This window comes from Ursus maritimus, unplaced genomic scaffold (genome assembly GCF_017311325.1).
Source record: "Ursus maritimus isolate PB19 unplaced genomic scaffold, ASM1731132v1 scaffold_29, whole genome shotgun sequence".
In the NCBI taxonomy this organism is placed as follows: Eukaryota; Metazoa; Chordata; class Mammalia; order Carnivora; family Ursidae; genus Ursus; species Ursus maritimus.
The window spans coordinates 1,680,758-1,699,239 of record NW_024425452.1 but is presented as its reverse complement, the minus strand read 5'-3'; the positions used below and the strand labels follow the sequence as shown (position 1 = coordinate 1,699,239).

The 18,482-nt window shown below is 48.2% G+C and overlaps 1 protein-coding gene across 3 annotated transcripts in view; it reads left to right on the top strand.

The window, feature by feature from the left end:
• The window catches only part of CCND3 (cyclin D3), an 89,953-nt gene that overhangs the window by 67,335 nt on the left and 4,136 nt on the right, over nucleotides 1-18,482 (top strand). The window contains exons 1-2 of one of the 3 annotated variants that reach the window (XM_040643465.1): nucleotides 15,662-16,001; nucleotides 16,883-17,098. The exons of 1 other annotated variant lie outside the window; for it this stretch is intronic. In XM_040643465.1, coding sequence (XP_040499399.1) covers nucleotides 15,804-16,001; nucleotides 16,883-17,098 — 414 coding nt within the window. In that variant the 5' untranslated portion in view covers nucleotides 15,662-15,803. Of the gene's footprint in view, nucleotides 1-15,661; nucleotides 16,002-16,882; nucleotides 17,099-18,482 lie in introns of those variants that run through there. One more of the 3 variants, XM_008691913.2, reaches the window with a different exon arrangement.

The following is an 18,482-nucleotide window of genomic DNA, read 5'->3' as shown; positions in this document are numbered from 1 at the left end:
GTGGAGGAGCCCGATGTGGGGCTCGATCCCATAACGCCGGGATCACGCCCTGAGCCGAAGGCAGACGCTTAACCGCTGTGCCACCCAGGCGCCCCTAATTTCTAAGGCAGAATGTTAGACTTCAAATAAATTTCAGGTTTGCAGGGGGTTAATTTTGGATTATGCTACCAGATTCCTCAGAGAGATGCATTCTCTCTTCTCTGCTGTAAAGGGTTTACTTTGGTGGCAGGTTTTGAGACATTTGCTCAAAGTCTGCTGGAAAGATAGGAAGGGTGGGCTTAGTTTCAGGGGTGGTTTCATTTTGGCTCAGGTAATGGATTAGATGTCGGAAACCAAAGAAAGAAATCCAAGATGGCGCCAGAGTTTAAAATCTGAGGACCAGAAGAAAGACGGTGCTATTCATAAAAGTGTACCACAGGTGAGGGGCGCCTGGGTGGCTCAGTCAGTTGAGCCTCCAGCTCCTGGTTTCAGCTCCAGTCCTGATCTCAAGGTCCTGGATGGAGCCTGAACCNNNCCTGGGGCTTTGTGCTTGGCAGGGAGTCTGCTTGAAGAGTCACTCCATCTGCCCCCTCTCCCCGCCCCGCAGTCTCCAGCATGAGCTTTCTCTCTCTCTCTCTCCTTAAAATAAATAAATAAATTTTTTTAAAAATGTACCAGTTGAGAGAAAGGTGGGAAGATGATGGCCTACCGCGAGAACATTGGGAACAGATGGCCTTGCTAGTCCCAGGAAAGGACTGGGCAGTTTGGACACGGAGGAGGAACTGGCACTTCGGTCTTTCCCTGCCTTTGCTCTTGAAGTTCTCCCACTGGCCTGGACGTTTGGCATTTTGCCTGCTTTACTCTTAATGTATCACTATGAGACAGGATGTTTACTGTAGGGTTTTTGTAGATGTCCTATATCAGACCAAGGAAGTTCCCATCTATCCCTGCTTTGCCAAGAGTTCTTTTCTTACTGTGAACGGGTATAGAATTTTATCAGTGCTTTTTTGGGTATTTGTTGATGTGATCATATGGGGTTTTTTAACCCTTTAATCTTTTCGTGGGGTGACTTATATAGATTTAAAAAAATAAACTAACCAAGCATTTTTGGCATAAAGTCAACACAATCATAACATAGTATCCTTTTATATATTGCTGGAATCAGTTTGCTATTATCTCGCGTTGGATTTTGCATTCATGAGTGTAATTTTCTTTTCTCATACTGTTCTTGTTTGGCTTTGGAATCAAAGTGACACTAAAAATCAGTTGAGAGGGGAAGCCTCTTTTTATATTTTCTGAAAGACTTTAAGTAATATTGAAATGGCTTCTTTCTTGAATTTTCGGTAGAACTCTTTGCCTGGTTGCTATTGAAGTTTGTCCCATAATGTGGGTGATAGTAGAGGAAGGAACTTTTATTTGAGGAATTAAATTAAACAATAAGGAAAATCTATTACCTCATACATCACAAAAAGTCCAGAAGCAGGTGTCCCAGGATTGGTTAATTCAGCAGTTCAACAACATTATCAGGGAGAGGAATTTATTCTGCTCTTGTAGCTGTGTCGTTGTCAGGTGTCAGCTTCTTCTCTTATTGCAAGATGGCTGCACTTGCTCCAGCATCACAACACAGTGGTTAGGAGGGTGGGTTTTGCAGCTAACCCTGGTTCCAAATCCCATAGCTATATGACACTGGGTAATGCTTAACCTCTCTGGAAAATGGAATGATAATAGTATTTTACCTCAAAAGTTTAACATTTTATGGATTAAATGCATTAGGGTTTTGTTCTGTTTTTAAGTCTTAGACTAGTGCTTTGCACATGGTAGGCATACAATAAATATTAGCATATCTTTCTCCATTCTCACACAGGGCAGAAATGATTTTTTTTTCTCTTCTACTCTGTTTATTGAAGCCCCTTAGCAGACTTACTTCACATTTATTGGCCAGAATTTGGTAGCTGCCCATTCGTAAACCAGGTGCGGGATTATCATGATTTGGTGGGGAGTAATTTAGATTCAGCCTCAGAGATGAGTGTCTAGCCTCCCGTGAAACACACGACGACCTGACACCTCATCAAAATATGGATGGTTTGCAAGGAAGAAGTTGGAAGGGAGATGATGGGGACTTTTCGGTCACACAAAGAGATACAAAGTAGGAGTCCCCATCCCTGTGGATTCTCCCCAGGGTTCCTTGGAATCATCCCTTAGATTTGCTAATAGCACTTCAGTTTACTTAGTGCTTTTTTTTTTTTTTTAAGTTTCTTTATTTAAGTAATCTCTACACTCAGATGTGGGGCTTGAACCCACAGCCCCGAGATCACGTCACATGCTCTTCTCACTGAGCCAGCCAGGCGCCCCTCCTTAGAGCTTTTCAACTGGTGTGTGATCTCCACTGGTCTCAGAATCCCCTTCTAAGCAGTGTGTGTTGTTGTTATCCCTCTTTTGTAGCTGGGAAACAGGCTCCTGGAGTTGAAGTGTGCTTGCCTGGTTTGTGTGTGTGTGTGTGTGTGTGTGTGTGTGAGAGAGAGAGAGAGATCTGGATAGAGCCAGGTCCTGGGACTCAAGTGCTGGTGTTCAGATTCAAAGTTCTGCCCTTTCATTCCTCTTTTGTGATTTCCCAACTCTCATGGACATGCTGTTAAGATTGTTTGTTTGTTTATTTATTTTTGCAAGGGGGGGAACATGAACACGAGTGGGGGGAAGGGCAGAGGGAGAAGCAGACTCCCCGCTGAGCAGGGAGCCCCACGCAGGACTCGATCCTGGAACTCCGGGATCATGACCCAAGCTGAAGGCAGACGCCCAAGGTTGACTGAGCCATCCAGGCGCCTCACACTACTTTAAAATGAGCACAGAACTTAAAAATATTTATTCAGGCTTAGAACTCATGCTCGCTCTGCCAATGTGGTACATGCAGCCGGGCTCCATGCGGCTGCCCACGGCACTCACCACTGCAGTGCACCCCTACTTCCACGCGCCAGCACCGTGACTTTGCCTGATGGCTTGTTCTGTCTGTTGCAGTCCACTGTGCCCTCTCACAGGAAGCAAGTGCTAGGTAGTTAATTCCAGGCCCTTCCCTCCATCCCCAGCAGCCCTCCTCCTCTGGCTGTTGGGAATTGGAGGACAGGTATCCCGGCTCCCTCGCCTCTCCCCTCTGGGTGCAGTGACTGCCAGGCAAGCACTGTTCCTTATCTCCAGCAGAAATGAGCTCTGTTGGCCCACAGTGGTAACTCACCGCATCACGCACTCTTCACTGCCTTCCTCCCCTTTCCGATCTCATTTCCCCACTCCCTTTTGGGTGCTTCCAGGGACCATCTCTCAGGTAAATTACTTCCCTGGAATCCTTGTCTCAGAGTCTGCTTCCAGGGAGCCCAAACCAAGGCAGTCATTTGCTGGCTGGCTGTGTCTACCGTACCTGACTTCTTTGTGTTTCTCTGTTCGCATCCACCATGTGAAGATAGTCACAGCACTTCTGCCTCATAGAGCAAACACGATAAAGCTCTCAGTGCCTGGCTGAGAGAAAGTGCTTGGCAACTATTATCATTAGGACTCTTACCATTATTATTACCACCTAAAATTCTGTGGTGTGCTACGGTACGTGGTTACCCCACAGTTGAGACACACTACTCCTTGCCTCTCCCTTCTTACGCCCCACTTACTCTCTGAGCTCCTGCAGCCCTGCGTCTTCCACCACAGGCTGTCTCCTGCAAATCAGGGGTCCAGGACCACCAGCACCTACCACTCGCGATGCAGCCCAGCCTTCCCATCACGTAAATTACCCCGCCTGTTTCTGGTGGGTGTTACAAATACCCAGGTAAAAGTCTTCTGTACGAATGATTTCTCCATGATGCAGGATCATCGTAGTTATTCGCTTTACACTGGAAACTCTTAAAGTGGGGGCTTCTCATTTCTGACTCATGTCCAGAATATTCTAGGACATCTCCGAGCGCCTGGGTGGCTCAGTCAGTTAAGCATCTGCCTTCAGGTCAGGTCATGATCCCAGGGTCCTGGGATGGAGTCCTGCATTGGGCTCCTTGCTCAGCGGGGAGTCTGCTTCTCCCTCTGCCTGCGGCTCACCCTGCTTGTGCTCTCTCTCTCTCTGTCAAATAAATAAGATATTTTAAAAAAATAATAAAATTGAATTAAAAAAGAATTTTCTAGGACGTCTTAAAGCCTTCCTGAGGCCTTGGCCAAGGAAGATACTTGATAAATGTGGGTTGTTGATCACAGCTCCTGAGTACTTCCTATGAGCCTGGCACTGTTGTCGATATTTTTTCCCATATTAGTTTTTGCCACCACCTATGAGGTCTGCAGAGGAGAAGCCTAGCACAGAGAAGTTAAATAACCTGCCCAGGATCACACAGCCGGCAAACGGCAGAGCCAGGCACCAGCCTCACTCTAGAGCTCACTTGCTTAGTCACGATGCTAACCCAGTGCCAGGACTGTCTGCTGCCTAGAATGAAGCGTGCTGGCTTCTTTGCTTCCCAGCTGAGAGCCCAGGGACAGGTCTCTCTCTGCCAGGTGTTTTGCTGTGGCGGGTTGCTCATTCACCCTGGAGGCTCACATGCTCACCCCTGGCTGTTGAACAGGAATCTCAGAAAGAGTAATAGGACAGGAAAGCTTCATTTATTTCCGAATCCAGACAGCCAGGAAGAGGGAGAAAAAGCAAATATGTACATATATACCCTGTGTTCTAAGTTTATGATAAGGAGCGACTAAACAGGTTCGGGCTAGTACCGGAGGTTTCTTTTCTCAAGCCGTGTGTGTGCTAGAGATTGCAAACTGCTCCCCGCCCCTCCGATCCAATCCCTACAGCATTGTGTGTGCCTGGAAAACAAGAGAATGTGCAGCTGCACTCATGACCGCCGTGCAGTGAAAAGGCTGGGGCTAAGCAATACCTCCCAGCTTTGGGTGGGACCTGTGCTGTCCCCGTGTCCAGCCCCACCCCTCCCCACCAGCTCCCTTACCACCAACAAGTTGCCATTTATCCTGTGACTCATGCTGGCATTTTTCTTACCTCTAGTTTGTTTCATTCATTCATTTATTCATTCATTCATTCATTCATTCATTCATTCATACAGAAGACATCTTTTGGTCACCTACTATGACCAGGCACCATTCTGCTTTGGTGGGGTGGGGAAGGAACAAACTATAAGCAGATATAGGATGTTAGCGACACACATAGCATCTGTTCCAGAAAGAGCCAAGTGGGTGAGAGAGTAGTGGGAAATGGGGTGGGAGCAGATCACGCGGGGTCTAGGGCACCTCGCAAGGACTTTGGCAGTCACCAGGAGTGGACTGAGGAGCTGCCAGCGCGCTGCTGTGTTGAGACGAGACCGGAGGGGGCACGGGTGGATCAGGGGATACCCACTGGGAGGCTATACCCACCGTGAGCCAGGCGGTGCAACTATGCCAGGATGGTGGCAGTGGGAATAGAGGAAAGGGGAGGGTTGGAGATGTGTTTGGGGGCATAGAATCAACCAGAAATGGGTAATGGGGTGGGTGTGGGAGACCAATAAGGACAAGGAAGGATTGAATTTGGACCAGGGAGGTAGCAGAGGCAGAGAGAAGAGGGTGGTATTTTGAAAGTAGAGCGTCTCTGCTCTGCTGATGAATGGATGTGGGATTTGAAAGAGAGGACTTAGGAATGACACCAAGTGTTCTGGCCTTGTTTTGGAAGGATGGAGTTGCCTTTTGCTAATGTGGGGAAGCCCGTGGGAGAAGCAGGTTTGGAACAGGGGAAAGATTAGGATCTCAGTTTTGGAAAAGTTGAATTTAAAGGTGCCTATTGGGGGCACCTGGGTGGCTCAGTCGGTTAAGTGTCTGCCTTCAGCTCAGGTCATGATCCCAGAGTCCTGCAATTGAGTCCCACGTTGTCGGGCTCCCTGCTCAGCGAGGAGTCTGCTTCTCCCTCCCCACCCCCCCATTCTCTCTCTCAAATAAATAAATAAAATCTTTTAAAAATATAAAAATAATTTTAAAAATACAGGTGCCTACTGGACATCCATGTGAAACGGCCAAGAATGCAACCTCCTGTGTGAAACAGAAACAGAGAACAGGTCAGCTCACATGCCCGCTCTGACTTCTCTGACTCAGTAGTGCTGCCTGCAGTGCTGTGTTGATTGTATTGAGATTTCTTTGTTTAAATATTTTATTTTTTTTAAGTAATCTCTACACCAAACATGAGGCTCGAACTTACAACCCCGAAATCAAGAGTTGCATGCTCGACTGACTGAGCTAGCTGGGCGCCCCTGTGTTGAGATTTTTTAAGGCTCACCCAGTGTCAGTGGGAAAGTGGTTTTTTGTTATTATTGGTTTTTTAAAATATTTTATTTATAAGCAATCTCTTATACCCAGTGTGGGACTCAAACTCACAACCCCAAGATCCGGAGTCCCATGCTCTACCCTCTGAGCCAGCTGGGTTCCTTGGGAGAGTTTCCTGATGAATAATGAGGCCTGTCTCCGGAGCTGGTTAGGCAAATAATGGTGAACTCTGGGTGTAGGACTTCCTGTTGTGGAGTGGGAGGAAAATGTGAAAAATTCTATTCTGTGTATTTTTGTCTTACCCTTTCAAATTTCGTAGTATGGTCTACAGTGTGCGTGATCGAGTAGAGTAGCAGGTATGGGCACCATTTACAAATTAAGTATTCTATATAGGAATCGATACACTCAGCTTTTCCTGAGGAGTGGAGAAATACTTCTGAAGGTGACTGATTTGAGATATTGTACAAGAAACGCTCAAAAGTATGGCCTGAAACACTGTACGCCCTGATGTATCTCCTGAAGCCTTGAAGAAAAAAACAAAATTATGTTCAGTTTGGTTTAATGCTTGATTTTTCCACTATAAGATATACACTTATTTATTTACCTATTTATTTATTTTTAAGGAGGCTCCACGCCCAGTGTGGAGTCCAACACAGGGCTCGAACTCACAACCCTGAGCTCAAGACTCGGATGCTTAACCGATTGAGCTATCCAGGTGCCCCCAAAATATATGTTTAGACACAACACTACCTGCGTAGTATCTCTACCAAAAATATTTCGTCTTTACATAATCAGGAGAAAATAATCAGACAAACCCAAATCGGCACACTGTCTAAAACCACTGACTTTCAAAAATACCAGTGTTATCAAAGACTTATTTAAAAAACGGGTCAGGGACTGTTCTAGAATAAAAGAGATTAAAGAGTTAGGGTAACAGTGTATGCATGATCCTTGATGGGATCTTGGGTGGAGGAGGAAAAAAACTACGAAAGGATATTGGTGGAACACCTGGGGACCTTTGTATATTGATTGTTTGTGGTATTGTGTTCGTGCGCACTTTCTAATTGCGATCATTGTTTTGTGGTTGTGTGGGAGACAGCCGCATTCTTCAGAGACACAGGCTGAAATATGTATGGATGAGGAGTTGTGATGTTTGTAATTAGGTCTCCAGTAGTTCAACAGAACACACATGGATTTGGGTGAATTCTACTATTCTTTTTTTTTTTTTTTAAAGATTTTATTTATTTATTCGACAGAGAGAGAGAGACAGCCAGCGAGAGAGGGAACACAAGCAGGGGGAGTGGGAGAGGAAGAAGCAGGCTCATAGCAGAAGAGCCTGATGTGGGGCTCGATCCCATGACGCCGGGATCACGCCTTGAGCCGAAGGCAGACGCCCAACCGCTGTGCCACCCAGGCGCCCCGAATACTACTATTCTTGCAGCTTTTCTGAAGGTTTGAAATATTTTAAAGTAGAAAGTTGGGGGAAAATAGGATTCACATATAGGTTCCTTCAGTTCTCAGAAAACGAGGAAATCCAAGAATGATGTATCAGACCATGTTTATTTTATTTTATTTTATTTTATTTTATTTTATTTTATTTTATTTTATTTTATTTTATTTTATTTTATTTCATTTCATTTCATTTCATTTCATTTCATTTTTTCCCTCCCCACCTCTCAGACCATGTTTGGTGAACTAGATCGTTTCATCGACCGGAGCACTGTCTTCTTCACCCTCTCGAAGGCAAAGAATTTGCCAAACCTTCACCAAAGCAAGTGTGTTTTATTTTGCAGGTGCCTCCATAACCATTGTATTACATTTGTTATCATAAATAGTCCATACGCATGAAGGAGTTTGTGTCTTTAACGACCGCTGTCACAGCTCACTTTCAGTGGCTTACCGTATGCCAGACACTGGTCTGTGTGTTCTACACAGAAAGAGCCCGTTGCAGCCTCGCCACCGCTCTGTAGGGGAGGTACTATTATTATCCTCATTTTCAGAAAAGGAAACTGAGGCACAGACAGGTGGTATAACTTGCCCACAGTCACACAGCCAGGGATGGGGAGTGCGGAGCCCTGTGGCCCTGGGCCCTGCAGTGCTCACCACTCACCCTGACCACACGCTTCACGTCATGAGCTGGAGCATAGACATTTGCTAGAGCTGCCTGCCCAGGAGGGGGCTTCTACCGCTCAGACTTTTGCTGTTCTCTGAGAGGTTCTGGGTACATGTCCATAGCAGAAGGGGTACTCCTTGAGAGACATAATAATAATAATAATAATAATAATAATAATAATAATTCGCTGTTCTCTGAGAGGTTCTGGGTACATGTCCATAGCAAAAGGGGTACTCCTTGAGAGACATAATAATAATAATAATAACAACAAACAACGACAACAGTAACTGTCATCCTTTTTTTTTTAAGATTTTATTTATTTATTTGAGAGAGAGAGAAAATGAGCAGGGGGAGAGGCAGAAGGAGAGGGAGAAGCAGATCCCCTGGGATCATGATCTGAGCCGAAAGCAGACGCTTAACCAACTGAGCAACCCAGGTGCCTCCAGAAACTACCATCTTTGAGCGCTCGCCGTGTGCTAAGCCAAGGTGAGATGTTTTCTGCCTGTTTAGTCCTCAGAACCCCAGCATGGGTATTATCCTCATTGGACAAAAGAGGAAACAGACCGAGAGGTTCCAGTAACTCCCTCAGAGTCATAAGGCCTGGAGGCAGGCTTTGCCCTCTAGCAGCCTGACTCCAGAGCCTTTCCCCACCCCAAGGCTGCCTTGCCTCTACCTGTCCTCTCAATGGGTTTGAAGGTAACTGAGCCACAGAACGGAGACAGGGAGTCAGACAGGGTGGGGGGGGAGGAGGGGAGGGAGGGGAGCTGAGCCTCCCCCATCACTTTCTTCACCCCCTCAGTTCCCAGAGGGGGACATCTCAGTGTCCGAGAGGAGGAGGAGTGGGAGAAGGAAGAAGAGGAGGAAGAAAGCATTGTAATGCTTCCTTCTTGGGGCTTTTCATCTGGCCTGTGGCATTCCATTCCCGCCCCTCCTCTAACTTGCCGTTTCCTTGAGCAACTTTTTCTAATTGAGTGCACCTGGGCAGAAACTCCTCCCATATTGGCCCGGGTCACTGCTTTGTCGTTTTTTGTTTTTGTTTTTTTGTTCTTACAAAAAACAAGGGGAGCCCCTATTCCTTTGCGGTAGAGGTGACTGGTGAAGCCAACATTCCAGGAGCCTCTCTGACCTGGCGCAGCGCTGAGCTCACCTGCCTCCTTAGAGGACAGCCGGCTGGTAGCTGACCGGCTCCTTGGCCCTGGAGGTTCAGGATGACTCAGCCCTGGGCATGGCAGTCCCAGCCTGGGGTGAGGCAGAGGTATCCCTCAAAACGCCCTGCTCACCAGGAGTTCCCTTTCCCAGGGTACAAGTTCTCACCCTACCTTCCAGGACTGTGTAGTCTCTGTGTGCTGCTTCCTCAATAAATCAACAACTAATAAATCAACACACATTCATGGAACAAGCATAAGAGGCAGAAGAGTGAATTAGTTAAGAGCAGGAACTCTGCAGCCAGACTGCCCGGGTGGAAACCTGCCTCTACCACTGACTTCCTGTGTGACCTTGGGCAAATTATTTAGCTACTCTGAGACTTAGTTTCCTTTTATGTAAAACGGGGTGAAATAATAGTATGCTTCTCATAAAGTTGATGTGAAAATGAGACGATTTAATGCCTATCAGGTACGGACAGTGAGTGGGACACAGTGAGCCCTCCATGAAGGACTGATTTTCTTGCTGATGGTCACGACACAGGGCTAGGTCTTGCAGAAGAGACCCAGGCATATAGGACCCAGTCCCTTCCTGAAGAAGAGGCACTATAGCATTAAAAACAATATGGTTTGGGAAGAGCTAAGTAGACCTTCAGTATGTTATTTAACTCCATGGTACCTCAGTTTTCCCATCCAAAAACCATTCTTAGAGGGGGAACAGTGGACCATAAACACCTGCCCAGTGCCTGGCATTTAGCTGAATCTCAATACATATGGATTCTCTTCCCCTTTCCAGGAGCTACACTCGGGATAGGGACAGAGAGCAGGGCCAGAACCAGCCAGCCAAGTGCACAGGTAGAGGGCATGTCCAGTTGGGTGTGCAGCAGTTTGGAGGCCAGAGGATTGGTTCCTGTAGTTGGATTGTCCTAGGGAGGCTTCTTGGAGGAGGTTGGATCTGAGTCCAAGGATGAATAAAGAAATGGAGCAGGGGTGCCTGGGTGGCTCAGTCGATTAAGCGTCTGACTTCGGCTCAGATCACAGTCTCAGGGTTCTGGGATTGAGCCCCACATCAGGCTCTGTGCTCAGCAAGGAGTCTGTTTGTCCCTCTCCCTCTACCCCTCCCCCTGCTCGTGCTCTCTCTGTCTCTTTCTCAAATAAATAAAATCTGAAAGAAGGAAGGAAGGAAGGAAGGAAGGAAGGAAGGAAGGAAGGAAGGAAAGAGAAAAAGAAAGAAAGAAAGAAAGAAAGAAAGAAAGAAAGAAAGAAAGAGAAAAGAAAAAAGAAAGAAAGGAAGAAAAAAGAAGAAAAGGAGGGAGGGAGGGAGGGAGGGAGGGAGGGAGAAAAGAAAGAAACAGCAGAGAGGATTAATGGGCTGACCAGTGGTGGAAGGGGAAATGATGAGATGGGGAGGGCAGTGAGAGGTCCTGCCATGTTTTTAGAGGTCTGTAGAGAAGATTCTGTTTCCTCTGTCTCATATCATTGTCTAACTGGAGTTTTCCGGGCTGACTTACATACTTCTTGTTGTAGCTGAAGGCCAGTTCTCTTGGAAGTGAAGGGACCATGGTTATTTCAGACTGGATAAGCTTTTGGTGTTTTTTCTTAAGTACCTCTATGCTTGATACTGGGCTAAAGACCAGGTGAATTTCTCTTTCTTTCTTTTAAGATTTATTTATTTGACAGAGAGAGCGCGTGAGTGCACAAGCAGGGGAAGTGGGAGGCAGAGGGAGAGGGAAAAACAGGCTCCCCACAAAGCGGGGGGGGGGGGGCTGGGGAGCCCCATGTGGGACTAGAACCCAGGACCACTGGGTGGTTGACCTGAGCCCAAGGCAGTCCCTTAATCAGCTGAGCCACCCAGGCGCCCTCAGGTGAATTTCCATAGACAAAAGCTGCAAGAATTCTGAGGGCCAATTCCCCTGAGAATGTCTTTGGCCATGAATGTAAAAAATAAGGCATAGTCTGAAGTGCGAGAACCAGGCCAGGGGGTGCTTACAGCAGAGAAGTGAGTGACAAAGAAAGAACAGATTGTTAAATCAGTGATAATTTGGGAAAAGTCAGGCTAGAGCCCCACTTAATCTGATATAATGAATAAAGGTATGTAACAATGTACGCATTAAAAAAAAACACACCCAACTTCATGTGCTCTTGAAAACGCAGATTTGTGGGGCCTCATGACAGACTTGAAGAATGAAAAGCCTGAGGCAGGGCCCGGAATACTGCATTTTCAACAAGTTCCCTAGGTGATAAAAAAACATTCATCTGTAAATAATTCCTACATTTTCTTGTAATGCTGCTATAATTTTATTATAGATAAAATTATGATTTTAACGCACAATTCAAAGGCAGAAGTCATTACAGAAAATATCAGTAGATAAGGCTATGTAAAATAAAAAACTTTTATTTGTTAAAAAAAAGAAATCTCCCATGAACCAAAAGTGAAAAGGAAACAATGAACTAAAAAAAATTGCAAAATATATGACAAAGAAATATATGAAAAGGGGTTAACATCCTTCAAATATAATGAGCACTTATAAATCAATAAGAAAAAAATTCTTATAAAAGAACTGGCAAAGGACATAAATAGGTAATCATTTACATAAGACATGTAAATGTCTAATGTCAAAATATTGTTACTGATATTCCACTTCTCATCTGTCCAGTTTTTTGTCCATAAAAAATATAAAGATTTTTTATAATGAAAGATTACTCAGCCATTAAAAAAGGAAGAAATTCTGCTATTTATGACAACACTGACAGACCTTGAGGGCATTATGTTAACTGCAGTAAGTCAGAGAAAGACAAGTACCGTGTGATCTCACTTGTATGTGGAATCTAGGAAAGCGGAACTCAGGTACAGAAAACAGGTTGTTGCTTGTCAGGAGGTGGGAAGGTGTGGTGGGTAGGGGAAATGGCGAAGGTGGTCAAAAGGTACACATTTTTAGCTATAAGGTAGATAAGTTCTGGAGATATAAGGCACAACATGGTGACTACAGTTAACTACGGTATTGTATATTTGAAGGTTGCTAAGAGAATAGATCTTAAAAGTTCTCATCAGAAGGGGAGAAACTGTCATGTGTGAGGTGATGGTTGTGAACTGAACGGCTCGTGGTAGTCACTTTGCAACATATACATATACCAAATCATTATATTGGCTGCCTTAAACTACTAGAACTCAGGTATATATCATATCGCAATAAGCCTGGAAAAAATTTGAAGATAGGAAATAATGGTGATTTACTCTCTCATCAAAGATACAGTTTTCTTATCTCAACAGTCCTACTCAATCATTCTGGAAGTAAAGAAATACCTTTCTTCAGGACAGATCTAGTTTCTGCTTCTGTACTTCAAATGCTACACTTTTTTTTAAAGATTTTATTTATTTATTTGACAGCGCAAGCAGGGGAAACAGCAGGCAGAGGGAGAGGGAGAAGCAGGCTCCCCACTGAGCGCAGACCCTGCCCTGGGGCTCAATCCCATGACCCTGGGATCATGACCTGAGTCAAAGGCAGACACTTGACGACTGAGCCACCCAGGCGCCCCCAAAAGCCACGGTTTTTTTTAGTCCTCCCGCTACGTTAAAGTCTCTTACACTTCCACATCTTTGTCTCCCCAGAACTTCATACCCAATCTTTATAATTTTAAATTTAGTCTTCTCTTTCATGAAAGGGTGCGTTGCCATGATTAGCTAAAGAAATCGCATGTTAGTATTTTGAAGACAGAGGTAAAGGACTTGCAAGGTCAGACAGGGCGCGTGGCGCACGTTCACGCTGATGCAAGTGCTCCGGAATTAAAATACATGGAATTACTGATGTACTATTTTCATCTCTCCAGTTGGTAGTGTTTGTTTTTTCTTTCAAGTTTTCTAGTGTTTGTTCATTAGATCAGTTCAGTTTTTTTTTTCTTTTAAGATTCTATTTAGGGGTGCCTGGGTGGCTCAGTCGTTAACGCGTCTGCCTTCGGCTCAGGGTCCTGGGATCAAGTTCTGCATCGGGCTCCTTGCTTAGCAGCGACCCTGCTTCTCCCTCTGCCTGCTGCTCCCCGGTCATGCTTGCTCTCTCTGTCAAATAAATAAATAAAGCCTTAAAAAAATTAAAGAAAAAAGATTTTATTTATATATTTGACAGAGAGAGGAAGCACAAGGCAGAGGGAGAGGGAGAGGGAGAAGCAGGCTCCCCAAGGAGCAGAGAGCCCGGGGTGATCCCAGGACCCTGGGGTCATGACCTGAGCCAAAGGCAGACACTTAACCAACTGAGCCACCCAGGCGCCCCTCAGTTCAGCTTCTTATCAGGGAAATTTGGTAATAAGAACTGCATCAAAAGCCTTAGACGGTTTCATAACCTTACATTGAGAAATTCCACTTCTAGAAATTAATTCATTTCTAGAAATAATCGTGAATGTGCACAAAGATTATGACAGAAATATTTTACAGTATTGTTTCTAGTAGGGAAGAACTAGAAACAACTTAAATTTCCAACAATACAGTTTTGGTAAAATATATTTTGATACATTCACCAAAGGCATACTACATAGCCATTAAAAATGTAGAATATTAAAAAAATTTTAAAAATGTAGAATATTTAATGACATGAAATAAGTATTAACAGTATTTTTTAGTGAAAAAGAAAACCTTACAAAACAGCTTGCAATTTTATTCCTAAAAATATGTTTATTCATAGAACAATTTTAGAAAGATAAACACTGACTTTAAAGGGTTGTCTCTGGATGGTGAAATTGTAGGTAGTTATTTCCTTTTTTGCGGGGCTTATACATATTGTCTTAAGTTTTCTACAGTGTAAATGAATATTCCTATGATATGAAAATGATAGTAAAATGTATTTTATTTAAAAAAGCAAGGGCATGTGGCTGGCTTTGTCAGAAGAGCATGCGACTCTAGATTTTGGGGTTGTGAGTTTGAGCCCCACATTAGGAGCAGAGATTACTTAAAAATAAAAAACTAAAAAAAAAAAAACAAAAACAAAAAACCCAAAACAAACCCAGAAACAATTCATTGAGAAAATGCTTAGCGTAAAACTTGCCTCTTCTGTAACTGTCATTTTTCTAACAACTCGCTTCTTTAGTGGCTCTTCCCTGGGGAGGACCCCAGGAGAGGCAGGGATCCCCTTAGGCTTTCTCCCATTTGGAGCCTTGCGGGAGGCCTGTGGTCTGCCTCTTGGTCACATAGCATTCAGCTTTGGGGAAACTGCGAAGTAACCCAAAGTTTGGGAAGTAGAAGAAATGGCAACTGGAAGGTCTTATAGAGTCGGAGCCAGGAACTCCCTTCGCAGAGGAGCTAGTTTCTCCGCCCATGTTTTCCACAAACAGAAACTAAGGCCGACTTCAGGGCTCGTCCAAGGCCACACAGCCAACTGAATGACAAGGTGAGGCCTTGAATCCACGGCCTTTCCGCCCTGTCCTATTACTGCAATATGCAGATTTAGACCAGTGCTTCTCATACTTCATGGTGCGCAGGGATCACCAGGGGTCTTGTGGAAATGCAGATTCGGATCCGGCAGGTCCGGGCTGGGCCGTTTCTAAGCAGCTCGGCGGCAATGCCAATTTTGGGGATCGCAGTTTCAGTGGCTGTGGTGCAGAGCACGGAATCTGGAGCCAGCCTTCAGCTTCCCAGTCCTAGCTCGGCGCCAGACTCTGTGATTGTTACTGTGCTTCGGTTTCGTCATCTGCGAAATTCGTCTCCTACCTGACTCGTCGAGTTTCCGTGAGGACTGATTTCCTAAGTTGTGAACACGTTAAATGCTTAGATCGGTGTGCATTAAGAAGTGCCTAGCTTCGTACCATTCATATTCCCCAGAGCCTTCCGTGGTGGAGGGGGGGGCGAACCAGGGTTTGACGAATGAATGAATAACCTTTGGAAGAAAGTTCTTTCCTGGGCGGCTAGAGTCACAGAAGCAAAAGAGGAGGGCCGGTCGGCGCAGCAGGGGGGAAGAGGCCCACCTCCAAGAAGCTTCTCTCCCCGGGGTGGTCAGAAGGGCCGTGGGCGCCCGGAAGCCGGCCGGCCCGCGCCCCGCGGACCAATGCGGCCGCCCGGGGGGAGGGGGCGGCCAGCCAGCCCTTTCCGTCTGGGGCTGCGGCGGCCCCGCCCCTTGGGCCTTTCGCCGCTGAGCATTCCACGGTTGCTACATCGTCGCGAGGGGCGGGGCGCCTGTCAGGGAAGCGGCGCGCGCGCCGGCGCGGGCGGGCTAGGGCTCGGCCGCGCAGTGCCAGCGCCAGCGCCAGACCCGCGCCCCGCGCTTTCCCGACCGCCGCCTGCGTTCTGGCTCGCAAGCCCGAGCTCCCGCCCGCCCGTGCGCTGCCCGAGTATGGAGCTCCTGTGCTGCGAGGGCACCCGGCACGCGCCCCGGGCCGGGCCGGACCCGCGACTGCTGGGGGACCAGCGTGTCCTGCAGAGCTTGCTCCGCCTGGAGGAGCGCTACGTGCCCCGCGCCTCCTACTTCCAGTGTGTGCAGAGGGAGATCAAGCCGCACATGCGGAAGATGCTGGCGTATTGGATGCTGGAGGTATCGCCCGGAAGGGTCTCCCCTCCCCCGCCGCCCGGCTCCGGACATCCCCGGGCCGCCCTGTCGGGGACGTCCTGGTCCCAATAACAATTAGCAAGATGCTTTGGTGGCTCAGATCCCCGGGGCCTGGCCTTTCACTCGGGCACCCTAGCCGCCCGACTGCCTCCGCGGTGTCCCTTTCCCTTCCCCAGCCCTAACTCGGACTGCCGGTCGTTTGGCAACCTCACTAACCCTCTCTGCGGGCCAGGAAAGCGGGACTAGGGCAGCCCTCTCCCCACCGGCCTGTCTCAGCGTCTCCTGCTTCCCTTCCCCGCTCGGATTTCTCAGGAGAGCGCGCCTGGAAAACCCTGGGCTCGGCCGCCCCCGCCCCGGAGCCGGTTCCTGTGTCTGTCGCGGGGTTCTGGCGGGGAAGACGGTGGGGGTGGCGCGCGCTCTGTTCCGGCAGTCAGGGAAATGAAAAGTGCGGGAGGCAGCGGCTGGAGTCCCCTCCCTTCCCTTTGGGTGTGTGCAGTGGGTGGTGGTAATGGGGGTAAGGTCCCAGTTCTCTGGCTACCGTGGGTGACTCTTCCGTTTCCCCAACCCCCTTCACGCCACGGGGAAGGGCCGTCTCAGTTCGGAATCCTTCTCAAGGAACGGAGCCTCTGGCGTACCCCCAGGGGAGGGGGAAGGAGGCAGGCAACTCAGAGGAAGTGGGGGGCGTCACCTTGGGGAAGGCGCATCCTCCTCCGTAGGTTAGTCCTTGTCACTGAAGGTACACTTATCCCCCCTCCCGTTTTTTTGCTCCCCATTCCACTTCCCTTCAGCGCCCCCCGCCCCCCTCCTTTAGTGCTGCAGCGTTTCCCATGCCCCCGCCCCAGAAGTCACTGTGCGCCCTCCCCCAGGTCTGTGAGGAGCAGCGCTGTGAGGAGGAAGTCTTCCCCCTGGCCATGAACTACCTGGATCGCTACCTGTCCTGCGTCCCCACCCGAAAGGCGCAGTTGCAGCTCCTGGGTGCGGTCTGCATGCTGCTGGCCTCCAAGCTGCGCGAGACGACGCCCCTGACCATCGAAAAATTGTGCATCTACACCGACCACTCTGTCTCTCCCCGCCAGCTGCGGGTGCGTGCCTAAGCCTCCCCGCCCCCGACGCAAGACCTCCCCACCAGGAAAAGGAAAGCCAAGGCCTCACAGGCTTTCTGCCTTTGGCGCGGGTAGCAGCCCCTTATTTTTGGACTAAAGATGGGGCACCAAGCTGGGACAGTCAGGGTAGCCCCCAGCCCAGGCTCGGAGCTGCCAGCACCAATCGAATCCCCTTCTCCTGACCTCCAGGGGGTGCCATTCCTTCCTGGTCTTTCCCCCAGATAGCGACAAGTCAAACTGCATGTCTATACTCACTAGTACTTTGCCTCTGGGTTTACACCGCCACCATGAGTTATTTATTGGCAGCAAAAGGACATGCCTGCACACCCCCACTGGAGTGGGGGAGTGGAATGTGCTTCATGTGGGGGAGGGGGCTGCCTTGGTTGAGTCTTTGTCCCAGTGTGGACTTTGTGACTGAAAAACCTCCCAGAGCCGATTAAAGTCGGGCCCTGATTGCTCTCAGGAAGGGCCAAGGAGCTGTCATCCCACCTTGTTTCCTTCCTTTTATATCCCAGAAGAGAGAGCTCCTTCCTTGTGCTTATTCTGAGGAACTCAGCAGCTGCTTCGGGCCTGGTGGAGTCACCTCTCCCTTTCCCCCTCAGCCGAAGGCCAGAGCTGAGAGACCGACAGGGAGCTGAGCTGCAGCTGCTTCCGATGTGATAATGCTGCCCCCTCCCCGGGCCCACCCACTCCGGCCTGAGGTCTTTCATAACCCTGTGGGGAGCTGCTGTCACTCCTGTGGTTTGGGAAGTGGCTCCCTGGGCCTCTTGCTGGGAACTTGGGCTGGGCTCTTCCCCAGGCAGGGCAAGAGAGTCAAGGCTCTTTCCCCATTGAGCCTGGAGAGGAAGGAGGGGGAGCTGCTTGGATTAGGAAGAGGTTATTTAGGGCAGGCAGATCATCTCCTGGGGAGCCTGGGGGAGAGGATGGGTGAGCTGGCACCTTCCTCCACCTTGCTCTACGGCCGGCCAAGTCTTCTCCTGACCCTGAGAGGAGTCTCTGGGCCTCCTCTCCCGGGGAGGAGGGCAGCATGCAGGCTGCTGTGATTGGCTGGCCCGGAAGCCAGGGTACTGGGGCCCCCGACTGCTGCTTGTCGAGGAACAGGATTCCTCTTCCTGCCAAGTAGCTCTCAGAGATGGGAGTAGGAGGCCGGAGTTGGGAATCCGGGAGGCCCCACAGCTCTTTGTGATGAATCTGGTAGTTTTTGGCAAGTCTGAAGGTGGAGCCAGTTTCCAGGGCCAGCGAGCGAGATGTTTTTGGAGGGGTTTGGGCTGGAAGGTATAAGGGGACTTCCTTTTTGTGAAAAGACTGGCATGGTGTGTGTGCCTTTGTGTGAGGGGAGTTTTTCGGAACAGGCCACAAGGAC